The sequence below is a fragment of the Molothrus ater genome, chromosome 8 (genome assembly GCF_012460135.2).
Source record: "Molothrus ater isolate BHLD 08-10-18 breed brown headed cowbird chromosome 8, BPBGC_Mater_1.1, whole genome shotgun sequence".
Taxonomy (NCBI): domain Eukaryota; kingdom Metazoa; phylum Chordata; class Aves; order Passeriformes; family Icteridae; genus Molothrus; species Molothrus ater.
This window is the reverse complement of record NC_050485.2, coordinates 19,708,078-19,725,640: the sequence shown is the minus strand read 5'-3', so window position 1 is coordinate 19,725,640 and position 17,563 is coordinate 19,708,078. Positions and strand designations below refer to the sequence as shown.

Here is a 17,563-nt window from a genome sequence, read left to right as displayed (position 1 = left end):
GCTGTCATGGTCTTATGTAGAAGGACATGCATTATCTCAAGGAGGAGAGAGTAGGGGCTAAGAGAGAGCTCATTGTGTGCTTTCCTCTGGAATGACAGGTTCCTGTAGGGCCAGGGAGCAGGAAGGCAGTGCCTTAGCACTGGCAGTTCAGAGGGCAGCAAATGCCTCTGAACAGGGAAGAGTTAAGATCAAGTTTCCTATCTCTTGGCTTTGACCCGTTGTATAATATGTTTGTGTAACAAAGCTCTAAAGTGTTTTGCATTGCTGTTCTTTGTGGTTCAGTAAGGACCTCACTGAGCTATTTGTTTATGGTTTTGGTATATAAAGCTCTTTTGGGACACTCATAGGCATGGGGAGTATATTTCAGCAGAATACATCCACCATCTCTAAGCCATGTAAGTTATGAGGGAAAATGCAAGGCCAATTAAGGGCTTAATTTTGTCTCTAATGCATTTGCACAGCGCAGGAGAGATAGGAGAGGAGAGTTAGTGCTGATGAGCAGCATTTCAGGATAGGGATGGAAAGTGGGGTTAAGGGCAGTCTACTGTGAGGTATCTTTGGATCTTTTGGTATGTCTGAGGCCAGGGGTGGGAAGAAAGGCCATGTGATTACACAGACATACAGCTCAGAAGGTAAAAGAACTCCCAGAGGTACTCATAGTCCTTGCAGCTATTTCTGTTGGAAAGCAGAATTTCTTTTCAGCTACAGCTCTGCACTAGTGCCTGAGGGCTTGAACATGACTTACGTCCTTATTTCTGTGAAAGTAAATCATTTGTGAGCAAATTGGGGAAGAAATCAATGTAAATTTTAAAAAATAAATTTAACTTAAACACTCCAACTTTTGCTTACTTTATGGATTGTTCATAATATAGCTGAAGGAATTTGTAAGAAACACTCTGCTTTATCTTTATGCTGTTTCCAGTCTTTTCTTACTTCTTTATGGGCCCTTAGAAATTTTAGGCAATGACACAATAAAAATGTTAGAGAGCCTACTGGTATGTTTTATGCAGCTGGGCTTTTATTAAAATGTAAAATACTGCTCCAGTAGATCATACTGCTAGTTTCTCATTTTTAGTTTTGTTCTTTGATAATTCAAAGGGGAATTTTTATAAAAATAATGGCTTTGATTTCATTCATTCATTTTTGAGCAATTATAATTTTCTCTATTACATATATGCAGCAGGTATTGGACTTGAAGGTAAGTTGTTGAAATTTTTTTAATAAATTTTGTGATCCCTTCTTGCAATAGGTCTAGAAAGGTTTTAAAAATGTGGCAATTTATGGACCAGTCTGATATTGAAACCATGCGAAGTCTGAAGGATGCTATGGCACAACATGAGTCATCATCTGAATACAGGAAAGTGGTCAACCGGGCACTCAATATTCCAGGCTGCAAAGTTGTTCCTTTCTGTGGTGTCTTTTTAAAAGAGCTCTGTGAAGTTTTGGATGGAGCATCAAGCCTCATCAGACTCTGTCCACGATATAACTCCCAGGATGAAACATTAGAGGTAAATGAAACAAATATTCTAAGATGTTATGTTCTTAGCCAGTGCTTTATTTTATATAATCTTACACACAGGCATCATCAAACTAAAGTTTTCTAAACCAGACTGTTACTAGACTGGTCAGTTACATTGATATCAATTTAATTCCCATAGTTCCTTAGCAATTTAGATTTGGTTGTTTCTACCTAGTTCAATATCAGACTACTGAGAAATCAGCATTAGTAAAAAAGGATGTTGTTTATACTTTGGATTAAGTAAATATGTAAAGCCTGAAATGTGTTATTATTTTCTGCTAAATACTCTGACCTTCCACTTAATTCACTGGGAATTGGAAGTTTGCAGTTTCTTAAAAACAGAATTTAGAAGCTCAGCAGATCAAGCTTTTCCTCTATGGAACAAAACTATTCTTATGAGTTCTATTATTGTAGTTTGAAAAGAAAAATGTTCCTGTTAGATGAAGCATTGAAGACTGAGGCTTTTTTTTAAGTTTCCAGGAGTTACTTTAACTTGTCTTATTTGATTTATGAAATTATTTGGTCTGTTTTGTGTTGCAAGTAGGTACAAAATTCCATGGGAATTAGGAAATATGCACTAAATGTTCTTAATAGTAAAAATTTCTACAGTGAGAAGTAGATGACCCAAGGTTCTATTTGTAGCTATACTAATCTTTTCGATATCTCTATAGTTTGTTTCAGATTACAGTGGACAAGATAATTTCCTACAACGAGTAGGCCAAGATGGTTTAAACAATCCAGAAAAAGAATCAACAACAAACAATATCTTTCAAACAATTCGGAGCTGCAATCGCAGTTTGGAGTCTGAAGAGGGTGAAGATAATGTCAGTGAAGGCAGCAGCTCAAGGAAAAACTCCTTGAAGGACAAAAACCGCTACCAGTAGGTCTCATTTTATTTACTATCACCACTTCTATATGTCATGGTTTTAGTCTTCGATTTTCTTTTACCAGGGCTTGCCTTTTGAAATAAGAGCAACTTTAGCATTTTTCCTTGTATTTATCCATTTCCAGTTCAGAACTTTTCTCCCCTGATACTCAACAGCTTGGAAACTCTCTGTATAGCTATATTTTCCCTCATGATGTAATTACTTCCTCTCATGATAAGGGTAAATCCTTTTTGTCTTACACAGAGAGCTTTAAAAATCAACAGTTACAATTACAATTTTGATCTCTAGCGACAGGAATAGCACCAGGACATATTTGTTATCAGAGCTCAGAACATTATATTCTGCATGCTCAGGCAGTGTTCTGGCCCCTTCAAAAAAGGTTATTTATTATCCTTTAAAAGACTTCTTCTTTTAAGGACATGTTACTTTGAGGGGTTTCAGTTTTGTCCAGGAAACATTCATGTGTGAGTACATATTTTGAATTTTCAAGTTGCTGTAGTCCTGCTATTTTGCAAAGATGTTTACTTCATTGTGCTCTGTGTAAAAAAAGCCCAGTAATCTGATTTCACTTTGAAGACCACTCTTGAAGACTGTACTAGTCACCAGCAGGAAATACAGGAAATGCAAAATTAGGACATCACAGGATGTTCTAGAATGTTGCTTTGCAAAGAAGTTTCATTGCAAAGCCCATGTAGACATAGGTGTGTCAGGTCAGCTTTCAACTAAGTAACTGTGTTAGACTAACTTCAAATTAAGTAACAGAACTTTAGTGCTCTGAGGTAAAGCATTGTAAAATTACATCAGGGCTTGTATAAAAACATGTTTAAGTCACTGCCTTAAGTTATTTTACTAATAATGTGTGTCAGAAATATCAGTATGTTCAGAACTATCCAACTTACTTCACCTACTTAAATATTAAATCTAAAAAGCGACTGACTGAGAGGCAACTGCTATCTTCCTGTTTAAAATGCATTTATTTCATTAACATGTAATTCTAAATTTCATTTAAAATAAATAATCATGATTTCCTGAAAGAATGGTTTCTAATAGAATTATTCACATCTGGCTTTAGTTGCTTCTAGGAAGTGGTGCACTAGATTAAGCCAAGAAAGACAGACCCACTTCTCTGCCCACGTATGCTGTCTCTTGACTTACTTCAAATAGCACTTTCAAGTACTAATACTTTCTTCCAGGAATTATTTTTTTATTAATTAATATGCTTTAAAAATCAACTTGCAAATCACAGTTCAAATGGCGAATAAGCAAGGCATATAAACACTTCACTTGGATGAACAAAATAGAAATTAAATGGAGTTCCTTTTTCATGTCTTTATGAAATAATTTCTTGGTAAATTACTTATGCTTTATTCATAAATGTAATCTAGTGAGTTGCACTCCAAACTAAAGTAGGAATTCAGTTTTTAAAAAATCCAGTGTGAATCTGAAACGAAAATTTAAAATTTAAATGAACAAAACTGCAGATAGGTAATTAAAGTTGTGTTTCCTGGTTCAGGCCACTACCTACTCAGTTACAAGTGTCGGTACTTCTGAGGCAGTAAATACTGATTTTAACAGTAAAATACTTGTAGGAGAATAGCTCTGAAAGTACTGATTTAGCTCAAGTGTCTCACAGGCTTTGGAAATTCCTTATTCACTTGCCATGTTGTTCCTGGGCATGCAGAGAACTGGGTGAGGCGCAGGAGTAAATTGCTATGGAGGCAGAAAGGCCATGTTCTGTTGTACTTGCATGGAGGCTGTGTTTGGTTTATTTTTATTCCTATGAACAGCTAAAGGGTTCTAAGGAAGAAATTTAGTCCTCTTTCTGGTGAGACCTGTCATATTTGCATACAGTATTATAAAATCCAAATTATAACATAATTATGCATTATCTGATAATTGTAACATTGTGGTCATAAAGGCAGAAAAATACACTGCAAAACATGTTTCTCATTACTTTGTAATTGTAAGAAGGATTTTCAATTAGTTTTTCTTTTGATGATTTGGATTAGTATTGTGGAACATGAATGCACCAAAGCTGGTAGGTTAATTTGATTTGAAGAAAATGAAAGGCATCTAATAAAATCAGTGGGCAGTGGGTGTAATTACTTTCCTAGTTGCGTTAGCAAATAAGCTCTATCACTCTATAGTCAGTGACCCATCTAATTGCCCTGGATTTCTGTACATGCCAGATAAATATCAAACATTAATCTTTCTTAGAACTCTGTTCTGATGATTAATAAATTTTTAAAAAATAAAGGTATGCAGGAAAATGAAAAAAAAAAAACCCCACCAAGCAAATTTGAAATAGAGTTTTTATGGAATTGTTAATTAGTGAGTGACCTATGAAGATACTCCTTACTTTCAATCATTGCTTCATTAGCCTGATCTTATCTTCACATTAAAACTTTCTAATTACAGTAAATAATGTATAAAATAGTAGGGGAAAACCTCAGTTTTTTTTTTCTTTTTGTATACCTTGCAATTTTCTCCTCTAAAGCTGCAATCTGTGTCACTATTTCCTTTACTTTTCATTTCCTTGCCTCTCGGGGCAGCACATGTAAAGAAAGGCCCTGGTCCAGCCCAGGCTCTGTAAGTGCTCTGAGGAATTGGCAGCGGTGTCGCTTTTGGCAGCTTGTGTCAGAGGCTCCATTTCTATGTGTGCTTACGTGTGTGTGCTTGGCTTACCTGCTTCTTGTACATTCTAATCTGCAGCCTGCAACATGTGAAACCAGGCATAAGCAAAAGTCTGCCATTTCTGTCTCTGCTGTGATAGACTCCTCCAGCCATGCACAGCTACTCTCCAAATACATGTTATAGCATTTGTACGGAGACTTGTTCATTGTTTTGAGGGCATAGGGAAGAAAGAGCTGCTTCAGTTGCTTGTTTCATTTTAAAATGTAATTTTATATAATACAGATCAGCTCAGTTAAAACGCATGACCTTTATTTGTAGGAATATTTCTTGAATAAACAAATCTACACGTAAGACCAGTGCAGTTATTTTGTCAGTCTCTTCACCACAGCAATAAAACCTCAACCTATTTGCCACTTTTTTATAAATTTGGTGAAGAGTTTGCAATCTCACCCATTAATAAATTCATAGAGGAATCATTGCTGTATGGAATAAGGGAAAAATTCAGATTAATTTGTCATCCAGGTAGAGGAGAGTTTGAGGAAAAGTTGATGGTCATCTGTGCTGTTTAGCTTTGGGGAGATGGTGTATGTGACTTGGAAACACAACATGAGTCATCTTTGGCTTAGTTGGTAGGTAAGGGGCAGGAACTGGGAGTACTGTGGTACTAGGAAGGGGAACCAAAGAGGGTATTAGGATAAGATATCTTGAAGGATATGTAGAAGAAGATGGTTTGTATTCTATTGCCTGGATATTGTTAGGAAAATGTGCTTCATTAGTTCTGTTGTACACAGAACAGTTTGCCTGTGTTTATGTTCTCTGAAGTACCCAAATATTGAACATTTGTGCATTCATACATGTTAGATGCTTCTGCAGGGAAGACATTTCATTTTCACTACCTCTTCTATTAGCTCAGTATTGTTCCTCTGCATCTACTGTTTCTAATTTTGGCAAAATAGATCAGAAATTTTCGTTGCTACATACAAGTTTATGTTAATATTTTCCTTAAGTAAAATAAAATTTCTCATGGAAAGTATCTGATAAAATTCTTTGTGCATTCTTATGAGGAAGATATGTATTTTAACCAGTATTTTACTTGTTTTAATCAGAATATTATACAATGTGAAAGGTCTGCGCATTAAATCAGTAATAGAACAGAGATTAGAAGTCCTGTCTGAAATACACTATATCCTGCTAACAGTTTCCACATATGGCACTTAATATTTCAGCTGAAGCAATCTTACACAGAGGATTTAGAAACCGGTATCGCTTGGCCTTAAGAACCAATCAGACACTCTTTATTATTAATGCAAAATTTGGAAAGTTCTAGGAAAGTATAATCATATTGTTTCAGGAGTTATAAGTAATTGTAGCAGCACCTCTTAATTGATGCAAAATTGCAATAACATAAATTGTAATACTTCAAAAACTACACAGATTCCTGCAAGTCCCAATTATATAGTGATGATAGTATTCCCTTTATTTAAACTACAGCAGAAAAATACTCATCAAGCATAGCACAAGTCAGCACATGTATCACTAAATATAAATCTCTCATCTTTTCTCACATGCAGATTTCTCATCGGCGATCTTTCAGATTCTGAAAGTGACATATTTGAGCAGTTGAAAGAATGGGACACCAGTTCAACAGAAGAGCAGCAAAAAGCTTTCTGCCATGGGATAGAACTCATTCCCTGGTACGTGTTGTCCATCAGGGCTGACGTCCATCAGTTCATGCAGCAAGGGGCAACCGTCATTCATTACGACCAGGAGACACATCTCTCAGCTCGCTGCTTCCTCCAGCTCCAGCCTGACAATAGTACTTTGACTTGGACAAAACCCACCACAGTTTGCCCTGCAAATGCCAAGGCAAAACTGAGTGTGCTGGGCAATACTGCTGAGCTTGGTAAATACCAGTTTCTTGGTAATAGTGGACTGGTGGAAGGCTTTTTGGACTTGTTTTCAGCCAAGGCTGTATATATGGGACACTCGGGCATTGATATGCACACTGTGTGTGTTCAAAATAAGCTTTGCAATATGTCCCTTGAAGAAAATGGTATAACACTACTTTATGGACTTCAGACTACTGATAATAAGTTGCTGCACTTTGTTGCTCCAAAATACACTGCCAGAATGCTGTATGATGGATTGCTGGAATTGACTAAAGCTGTAAGAAAAATGAGGAGATTCCCTGATCAAAGACTACAGTGGCTACGGAAACAGTATGTCAGCCTTTACCAGGTAAAAGATGCTGTGATTCTCTATTAAAAAGTTCAAAGATATCAACAGCTTAATGTAATGCAATTAGTTTCCATCATAAGTAAGATTAGATTAAAGATTAACATTAAATCTCCAATTTTGTAACACGGATTAAGCAGCAAGATCTGATTCTCCACACAAGGTTATGTCAAACCTTGCAAGTTTTCAATACACTGAGGTTAAATTTTTTTTTCTTACAAAGCTCTTCATATGTTTGGAGTTTTGAAATAAATATTTTATTAAATACAAAAGAAAAAAGCAATGACTGTAGTTTAAAAGGGCACCAGAATAATGAGTGATAATAGTTAGGGCCAAAAGCATCCCCAAAGCAGAAAACAAAATAGCCCTGGGGCATTCACTCAGTAATCAAAAATTGTCTCCTCTTGATGTTTCTTTCATTGGTTCCTCAGAGATCTATATTATTGCTTTAAAAATGTGTCCTTATTCTCCTTGTTTTGTTAACACTGAGAATCTTTGTAGGAGGATGGAAGGTTTGAAGGCCCAACCTTGGCTCAGGCTGTTGAGCTCTTTGGAGGCAGACGATGGAGTACAAGAAGCACAGGCACAGGATCTCTCACCAAAAGCACTGAGAAGCCCAATGTGCAGAGAAACAACACTCTGGGAATCAGTACAGCTAAGAAAAAGAAGAAAGTACTCATCAGGGTAGAATATTTTGCTATTCATGTGTTTAGTTTCCTCCTTGTAGTCACTGTATAGCTGTGTTCTGAACCAGAGAAAAGAAGTTTGATGATGATGATGATGATTTTAAAACTGTTTATTGCCATTTCAAGTTTGAGGATTATTATTTTCCAATAGTTTGTTCTTTTCTCATGCTTGCAGCATTGTTAGGGTGTGTAGGTGCCAGGGCTAACAGAATGGGACAGAATCTTCATGCAGCCTTTAGGTGCTACCTCAGTATAAAGATAAAATACTGGTGGTGATAAAAATCTTAACATGCAAAGTGGTGTCTGGAGGTTGGTGTAATTTTTTTTAATCCTTTATGCTTTCGTGTTTCGAAAAACACTACGATTGTTATTCCATATTGCATTAGCTTGCATTTTATCTTGTGTGGGTGACAGGAACATGACCTAGTCTGGCAGTCTCCTCTTTTCCTGGACAAAACTGCTTTCAACAGTAGGCAGGAGAGAGGAAAATGCAGGACTAGCACCTCTATGCTACCCACATTTTCTAGTGGGCAGGTAGAAAGATTCTCAAATGACAAGATCCATTCTCTTTAGAGCTCCAGTGCACCAGTGAAATAGTGTAAAACCAGCTGCAGCATTCTAGAGAGGCACAATCATTATCTTCTGTGTGGTGTCAAACTGAGGTAACACCTAATGGTCCCATGCTACGTATCTGTTTAAGTTGTCTCTTTTCGACTGTTACTGGCCTCACAGGAGTCTGTTTCGTAAGGAATAGCTGATTTATCTCATGGTTTTGTTACAGATTGTACTGAAGTGAAATGCAAATAGTAGGTTTGGGATGTTTATTATGTTGCTCATTATTTTAGGGTGAAAGTGGAGAGGCCACTGATGATGAAATGGCAACTCGGAAGGCAAAAAGCTGTAAGGAATATCGTAATAGAAGTGGTTCAGATCCTCAAGATATTGATGAACAAGAAGAACCAGGTAAATATATTGCTTCAGTACTTAAAAATCTGTCAAGGTTTAGCTCAAAGCCTTTTTATGCAGATATTTTTTGTAGTGTTAAAAATAAACTTATAAAGCTACTTTTGCAGTTGAAACTCCAAATCTGTGAACTCTGAAATTAACTTCTTTAGTTGTTCATGATTGTTCTTAAATTTAGTTTCAGTAGCACTCCCTATCTATTCAGATAAAATACATTCATAATGTTGTTCAGTACATACTTTTTTAACTGTTTTGGGACAAAGCTGGAATCCTGCTAGTGTCTTACTATGTTTTAATGAATTTTCGTATAGGTCTTCTGGACAAAAGCATTTTTATTCGGCCAAATGTAATTGTGGTGAAAACTTTGTTTTCTCCTTAGATCAAAATATTATTATTAATGCTTCTCCATCTAACAACCTTCCATCACGAAGAGCTCACTCTCTGACAGCATCTGGATCTCCCAACTTAGGAGCCACATCATCTTCACCAGCAAGACCAGTCTCCTCTCCTGTAATATCATCAAGCAAAAGTCAGTCTAGGTATGGGCAAAATCCATTTGATTGAAAAAAGAAAAGAAGCTACTGTTACTTACTTATTATCTAATGTGGGGTTTGTGCCCAACTGGCAAAATCTGACAAAAACAGTGCCAGAAATGTCATTAGCCTTTTTGTAGACATCTAAAACACATTGTAGCAGAACACAAGACATTTAAGCTGAAATGCCATGAATCTGAGGATGGCTTTGTAGCAAGTCCCTGAGCAGCATGTTTCAGTTTATATCTGTTACAGAAGCAGATTGGAATGCTGTTCCCAAAACTGCACAAATACAGAGTTTAACTCTTTTTCCAAATCTTCTCCAAAATATAGTTATAGGCATTTTCTCTACAGTGAAAATCAACAGAAATGTTATAGATGTGTGAGCTGAGGTTGTGAGGTTTCTCAGCATAAATAATTTCTACCTGAGGGAGTAATAACCTGTGCTGACATTACTGGTGATGGCTGAAGTACTATCTTGGGAAATGGAGGAACCAATTTGGAATCTCTTACAGGTGTCTTTTTCTTGAACATTCATCCTTTTTGTGCCACTTAGGCAGTGTAAAAGGTTTTGCTGTTGCAATATGTGCAGTATCATAGTGCACTATTATGTTAATGCTATATATACTAATGGTGATGGTATTCGTAATTACAGTATTAATAATAGCTCAGAGGCGTGGACAGTACTTTATAACATACAAGAAGACAGTCTCTACAGAGGCTTTCCAGTGCCTTTCTGGAGAAGGATTGCTGAAATATCATTATGAATATGAATCTCGGGGGTTCCAGGAGAGAACAGTAAACAATAGAAGGGATTACTGCTGCTGATAGAACATTTTATTTGTAGAGACACGTCTTGTACAGTGGTTTCAGTTGTGTATTTCTTGGGAATTGTACTTATACTTAAAATAGTTGGATTTGGCAACAGGTGTGATTAGTAGAGTCACCTGTGAACATGTGTGGTTGGGTTAATGCTGCTTTGTGAGCCTCTGCGTTCCTTTTGTTTTTCACTGTCATTCACAAACTTGGATTTGTCTTGGTAAGCAATTTTTTTTTGTAATGGTGAGAACAGCTTTATTTTACACTGAACTGAAGAAATAACTGCTTTACAATCTCTAGAAAATTATTCTGTGTTTTGCAAATCTGCTTTTTGCTTTTATGCCAAAATTGTAGTTGTCTCTAAATTAGATTAAAAGGTTCAATGGAGAACTCACATTCCCTGGAAAAGGACAGCTAATGTTCTTTTAAATCCTCTCAGGCCGGGGTTTCTGCATGGATCTGTGTGTAGCTAAGCACTGTGGACCTCCCCCAGTTACCACAGGTTTTCCCTGACAACATCCCTGGCACTTCCACAGCATCACTTTGCAGAGCAGTCCCAAGTTTGCTATGACCCTTCCTGACAGAACTTGCTTGGGATGTACCTTACAGCTGTTTCATCTGTCCTGAAGGAGTCTTCCTAACAACAGATTTACATATTTGACCCATTATCTTGACCCTGTTTTAATGAGCCATTAAGAAATTTGGAGCACTGGAGAGAGTTTTATTCTGAACAGAAGTAGCTTGCAGCTGCTTTTGTCATTCCTTCAAAGCAGATGGGCATCTGATGAATTTCCAAGTTCCCTGGAAATCTAGTGCTGTTTGTAGAGTGGAGGAAGCAGCAGGATGGTTGATAAGATCCTAGGACACAGAGGACGGGATATGGACATAGAGGACAGAAAACTAGAGTTGGTGGCCTTTTTGGGAAGAGAGAGTAAACCTCCTCACTCAGCAGTCAATCCAGACTGCTACTAATGGCAAGTTTGGTGGTTGGTGATGATGGAGTTTCCTTGGGGATTTTGGCTTTTTTATTTAAACCTTTTGTTTGTATTGTTTTCCCATTACTCTGGAAGATAATCTTTAGTGATCAGATTGGGTGAAATGGTGAGCATTTTTTTCTGCTCTTAGTCTCCTATTTGGTACCCTGCAGTTCCAATCTGTTTTCTGGAATCTAGAGGCTTTCCTCATCATGGTTTATTTTTCCTGTCTTATAAAAATGCTGGGAATTATTTTAGCTAAAAAAGTTTTATGCAGTATGTCAGTACTTTCCATAGTGATGTCAAACAAATCCAATATTATCAACTAAAGTAGATGGTATTTTTTAATACTTTTAAATCACATTTTGTTTTCAATTGCATGCATCCATCCCATGCCAGGAGTAAACTCAGGAATCTGGTCCAGCCTATTTGTGTAGAAAGTCACCTGCTTGCAGGCATGTCCTTAGGAATACTGGACAACAAGCTGGTCCTGTTTTTCCATCACAGCTGTCTGAACTATTTGTACTGAGCCTGATGGCAAAATTCGTAGAAGAATGGATCAGTCAGTATATTTGAACATTACAGAGCAATAAAATCTGACATGTGATCTGATATTTTGAAGGAAATACTGTAACTTGTGCAGTTAATTATGGTTCAAACCAGATAGTTCGTGATATTTGTGTTGTTGCTTAGATCCTGCCCTTTTCAGGGTGCTGTTGCTGGCAGATCCCATTCCTGTAATGTGTATTCATTGGTGTTTAGGCCCAGGAAGGGGCTCAACATCTCAGCCCCTCATTGCAAGTTACTCCATGTAGTTCACTAAGGACTTGTTCATACTGCTCAAGTAAGGCCTAACTGTACTTACTAGTGCAAATCCTCTAGAAGCCTAAAGATTTTGGGACGTGACTTTTGGAAATGTGCTGGTTCTACTTCAAAAATGTTGTTCAGCTGCACAACTTAGATTAATGATTGCAGTTACAGAACAATCTATTTTATTATTTTGTCTTCAATGGACCTTATACACAGCCTGCATTACAAGAATATTGGCATTGTTTTCTTTAAAGGGAAAATAAGTGCTTTCATTTGTGCCATGTGCATGAAGCCTTTTTTCACATGAAAGTTTTAAATTGCATAATATACATTACTCATTCTGATAAAGTTTACAGTTGTCTTCAAGAATAAAAAAATAGCTGCTATAAACCAAGAAGGTAGAAAACATCATTATGCATCTTAAAAGATGGTGCTTTATTTGCTTCTTCCAGATATTGGTAATAAATGCATTAAGGAGAGCACAAATAAACTGTTAATACACTAATGCATAATATTTCAGTTAAGTAGAAGTTTAATGTAACCAAACTACAGCAGTCTTTTTTGATTTAGCACATGGAGCAGCAGTAGCTGGCATGGCCGTGTCAAAGGAGGAATGAAAGGATTTCAGAACTTCATGGTGTCTGATAGTAACATGACTTTTGTGGAATTTGTAGAGCTCTTCAAATCTTTCAGGTAAAAGATTTTTTTTCTGTACTAATTTCATTCATCCAAGTTTATAAAAGAGCAAAAATTGAATTTTTCTGTTCTTTTTGCAGTGTCCGTAGCCGCAAGGATCTGAAAGACCTTTTTGATGTTTACGCTGTGCCTTGCAATCGATCTGGCTTAGAACCTGCTCCACTTTATACTAATTTGAAGATTGATGAAAATAGCAGTGGATTCCAGCCTGATTTAGGTTTGTTAAAGAGAAAAATGCAATTGTTAGACTGCTGAGCAGTTTCAGTTATTTCCCTTAATAAAATGTGTCTCCTTATCAGTTACAAGTTTAAGTAGAGGACTGCTGCCATGCCTCCACTAATCTAGTTAGTGGACTATAAGACAAAAATGAAGGGAAGGAAAAATATTCCAGCTTTCCATTAGCCAGATATATTTGTCACTGGTAATAGCAGAGGGATAAAACTTGTTGCTGAATGGCTGAGCCCAGGGATCTGTACAGGTTGCAGGAGTCCTGGAAGGACTAAAACACTGAGCAAATATAGGGAGGAGAAATAAAGAGGCTGTGCCCTGTGTCCCATTTGGCTGTTTTTTTCTTATCTACTTCCCTAGTGGATCTGCTTTATTTGGGATAAAGGGGAAGGAAGCCTCTGTCCCTCTTTACATTCCTCAGTTACCATAATCTAAGTCTGGGACTTTGGCCACATGTAAAGAAAACAGTCTTTCTGCCAAGCAGCTTGTGGAGAGGGTGCAGAACAATTGGCATATGAAGCTGGAAGAAGATAAAGGGAAATTGAACAGGAAGGGTGTGGGGTTGCACACAGTGAAGGAAAGGCTTTGAGGCTGTTTGTGATGGTGAGATGGAGCAGGAGAGTCCTGGGTGTGTAAGAGGCCGTGGATCCATGTTAAAGGTTCCAGGATTTTGTTCAGAGTAATTGGATACTTGTAATCTGCTCACATGCATGCTTAATTCTCTCTCTTTTATTAGTGGGCAGAAACAAGATGATTTTGTTCTAATTTACTGCTAAAACACCCAGTGAGATACTTGTGTGTATTGTATACTAGGTTATATTCTATACAGGATATGTAATACACATAATTGTTTAGCTTATACTTTTATTTCCTCATTTTTCTTTTAAGATTTGTTGACTAGAAATGTTTCAGACCTTGGTTTGTTCATTAAGAGCAGGCAGCAGCTATCAGACAACCAGAGGCAAATATCTGATGCTATTGCTGCTGCCAGCATCGTAACCAATGGTACTGGAGTTGAAAGCACATCACTGGGAGTGTTTGGAGTAGGAATCCAGCAGCTGAACGACTTCCTAGTGAATTGCCAAGGAGAACACTGCACCTATGATGAAATCCTCAGTATTATCCAGGTCTGTAATACAAATATCTTGCATTTCCTTTTTACTAGAACTCCAATTACTTCTGTTTTCCCCATTAACATTGTGTGTTGTTCAGAATAGCATCTGTGTGGGTATCTCCTTTCATACTGATATTGTCTCTACAGTTTACTTGAATTTAAAATTTAATACTATCTTTATTTTGGACTAGAAAATTGTACAGATGTCCATAAATATATCCATTAAAAATGCAAATAAATAGTTTTATTAGCAATGAGTACTTTAGTAGAGAAGGGATGCCACCACCTACAAAAGGTGTTCAAGACAATTTTTTTATTTTTTCTTTGTCTGGCCCCGTATTTGATTGAGCATAATCTTACATTGGAACTTTAAAAAGCACCATTTCCACATATTATTGGTTTATTGTAAAAAAATAAATAAATAAATTCCAGAGCAAACATGGCCACTTTATTCCCTTATGTACCATGGCTGAAGATTTTAGAAACTGTGTAGAAAACTTTTTATTCCTTCAAATTCCTTCATGTGTAATTAATATACTCCAAAACTAAGTCCCTGTTTAACAGTTAACAAAGGCTAAAAGCTATACATAACTATCAACATGTAAGATAGAATTGCAGAGTTTAAAAGACAGAAATTCTAAAGAAGCTTCAAGTTGGAATACCATAACTCTTGTTGACATGGTGGTATGTTGTATTTAAGCATATTAGATAGGAGTAGGACACCTGATTATAAATCTTTCTTAATTGCAATTTAATGGCTGTCTCAGGAGGTCAGATTAGGCAACATCCCTTTCAACCTGAATGGCTCTTTGATTTATGATTATGATTTTAGTATGTTTGTGTAGTCATTTGTAAAACACACTTTGCAGGCACCTGATTCATTATTCACAAAAAGACTGTGTTTAAATACAGCTGTTTAGTGCTATGAGCAGACTACATATAAAAACATGACAAGACATGTTTCTAAGAATTTTATTGTTTGTCTGTTTGATTTCTTCCTCCTCATAGAAATTTGAACCTAGTGTGAACATGTGCCAGCAGGGGCTGCTATCTTTTGAAGGATTTGCAAGGTAATTACTTTTGTGCTTTTTTATATATATATATTTGTATGTATATGTAAAAAGATGATACCAGTGTATTGATGTTTCTTGGAGAGTCACAAAATGCTCATCACAGCATAAAATTTCCTCGCATCTTCTCACTTCTAGATTTTTGATGGATAAAGACAACTTTGCCTCCAAAAATGATGAATCACAGGAGAATTCTGAGGACTTGCACTTTCCTCTCTCATATTACTACATAGAATCCTCACACAATACTTACCTTACTGGCCATCAGCTTAAAGGGGAGTCCTCAGTGGAGCTCTACAGCCAGGTATGCAGGATTGGATTGTTGTGTAGCTTTCAACATGAACTTGTTTGTTTTACTGGCAAGTTTCAGGAACATGACCTTTTTGCTTTGAAAATCTAAATGTCCTAAACCCCTGCTTGCAAAACGTTGGAAAACATGATGTGTGGGAAAGCTGCCTGTAAGCACAGTTGTGCTCAAATGCCTTTTCTAAAGCAAAAAAAATGGGTTTAGTTTGAGATTCATAGCATTTAGACACCAGTCGGTCTGACCCAACCTACTAAAATTAGACTTTCCCACAGGAAAGACTGATCTAATATTTTAGTTCATTCAGATGTCAGAAACACTACTGAGATACTGTACATTGCACTGCAAAGACTAATTTCAAATAGAACTATAACTTCTAAAAACGTTACTTCTAGGAATATTCTACAGTTTTTAGACTTTATGCCTGATTGGTGCTGATGAAGGAAGGAACAGTTTCTCCCTTGGGCTTTCAGTTCTGTACTTCTTTGTGTATGTGTATGCATATATATATATATTTGTGTGTTTACAAAATGCTGGAGAAAGCATCAAACTTCCTGGCAGCAGTGTTTTCATTATGCTGAGAGTTAATGACTCACCACTGAGAATGGACTCATCTGGTGTCCCCTGTGCTCCTTCACCTGGGGTTGTAGGCAGAGAGGTGAGGCTGTGTTAGGAAATCCTGAATAACACAAATGCACTGAGTAATGCAATTGCAGAGGTTCCTGTAGTGGCACTGCACAGTGATCTTAGTATTGTGTTGGTAATAGATGGGAAGTGAGATAGAGATCAACTGCCTTCAAAGTTTGCATGATTAAGAAAAGCTTCTTCCTGTCCCTCAAGTATGTGTTGCCAGCTGAAGGGGCACTTTGTTCTGGCTCAGTGTGTCTGGCTTTCACAGAAGTGGTGGAGTGCCAGCTATGGACACAACTGTCTGAAATAAAATTATTCAGGTTTTGAGTAATTTTTTTCTTTGTTCATGAATGGTTTTGCTGGAAATTGTTTTAATTTTTGGGTTCTTTCTGTTCAGTAAAATATTAGCTTGTAGTACAGATGACAGGCATGCTAAATACTGATCACAATAATAAGCTGGGCTGGCAAAAGATGGATTAGCTCATCTCTTCCTTCATCCTTCCTCTTTGCTTCTTGGTTTTCTAGCAATGGCTTTCTAAAATAAATAAATTAATAATTTAAAAATTGATGAATGAATTGATGGCTGTAAATAGCTTGATATAATTGATTAACATGGCCTGGCACATTTCCATTGTAACTATACTCATAGAAGTTTCTTAATACTTCATTTTCAGACTATCTTTATTTATAAAACTAATAATAACGAAAAAAACAGCAAAACTGCAGGTGCTTTCCCCATAAATGATCATGAGAGCAACCTGAAATAAATTGCCATGTTGCTTTATAGCTGTTTTTGCAGGTAGAAGTATGGGAATGTTTCTCTCTCTCAGAAAATTAATCTATACAATAAGAACCACCTTCTGTAAACAGATTCCATGTGTCCTGTATGACACCATGAATTTCAAAGCTTTTTGGTAATTCTCCCAAGAATATACATGCTTTGCTTAATTTTCCCAGTCTTTTTCAATGGGAAATAAGGAATTCAGTTAGGGAATGCAGTTAGCTGGGGACTGTACATCCCATGGGCTGTTCACTTCACAAAGATTGCTCTTTGCAGCAATTTTGCTGAATCACAGGGCTTTCATTCAGCTCTGCAATGTCTGTCTTCTGCTTTGATGGCATGACACTGTAGTTTAGATGTGCTTACACTCTTCAATTGCATTATAGGTTCTTCTGCAAGGCTGCAGAAGCGTAGAATTGGACTGCTGGGATGGTGATGATGGGATGCCTATCATTTATCATGGGCACACCCTTACTACAAAGATCTCTTTTAAGGTATGGTGGTAATGCATGTAGAAACAAAATAGAGGGAAGTTATTTTTTCTGTAATGAAGGGGGGAAAAATTGCCTACTAGAAAAATACAAATTCTTATGTGCTAAAAATTTTAATAGAATATAAACTATAGATTATGTCAGACATGAAATTCTCAGCGGTAAATATGCTTTCAAGTTAGTTTTTGT

General features: G+C 36.8%; 1 protein-coding gene across 1 annotated transcript in view; it reads left to right on the top strand.

Annotated features, from left to right (window-relative positions):
- Positions 1-17,563, top strand: part of PLCE1 (phospholipase C epsilon 1) — a 139,360-nt gene that overhangs the window by 97,437 nt on the left and 24,360 nt on the right. The window contains exons 6-17 of the mRNA XM_054515605.1: positions 1,250-1,508; positions 2,191-2,399; positions 6,612-7,278; positions 7,777-7,959; positions 8,807-8,924; positions 9,304-9,463; positions 12,631-12,753; positions 12,837-12,973; positions 13,873-14,111; positions 15,107-15,168; positions 15,307-15,472; positions 17,270-17,377. Of these exons, the coding sequence (XP_054371580.1) occupies positions 1,250-1,508; positions 2,191-2,399; positions 6,612-7,278; positions 7,777-7,959; positions 8,807-8,924; positions 9,304-9,463; positions 12,631-12,753; positions 12,837-12,973; positions 13,873-14,111; positions 15,107-15,168; positions 15,307-15,472; positions 17,270-17,377 (2,431 nt within the window). The remainder of the gene's footprint in view (positions 1-1,249; positions 1,509-2,190; positions 2,400-6,611; positions 7,279-7,776; positions 7,960-8,806; positions 8,925-9,303; positions 9,464-12,630; positions 12,754-12,836; positions 12,974-13,872; positions 14,112-15,106; positions 15,169-15,306; positions 15,473-17,269; positions 17,378-17,563) is intronic.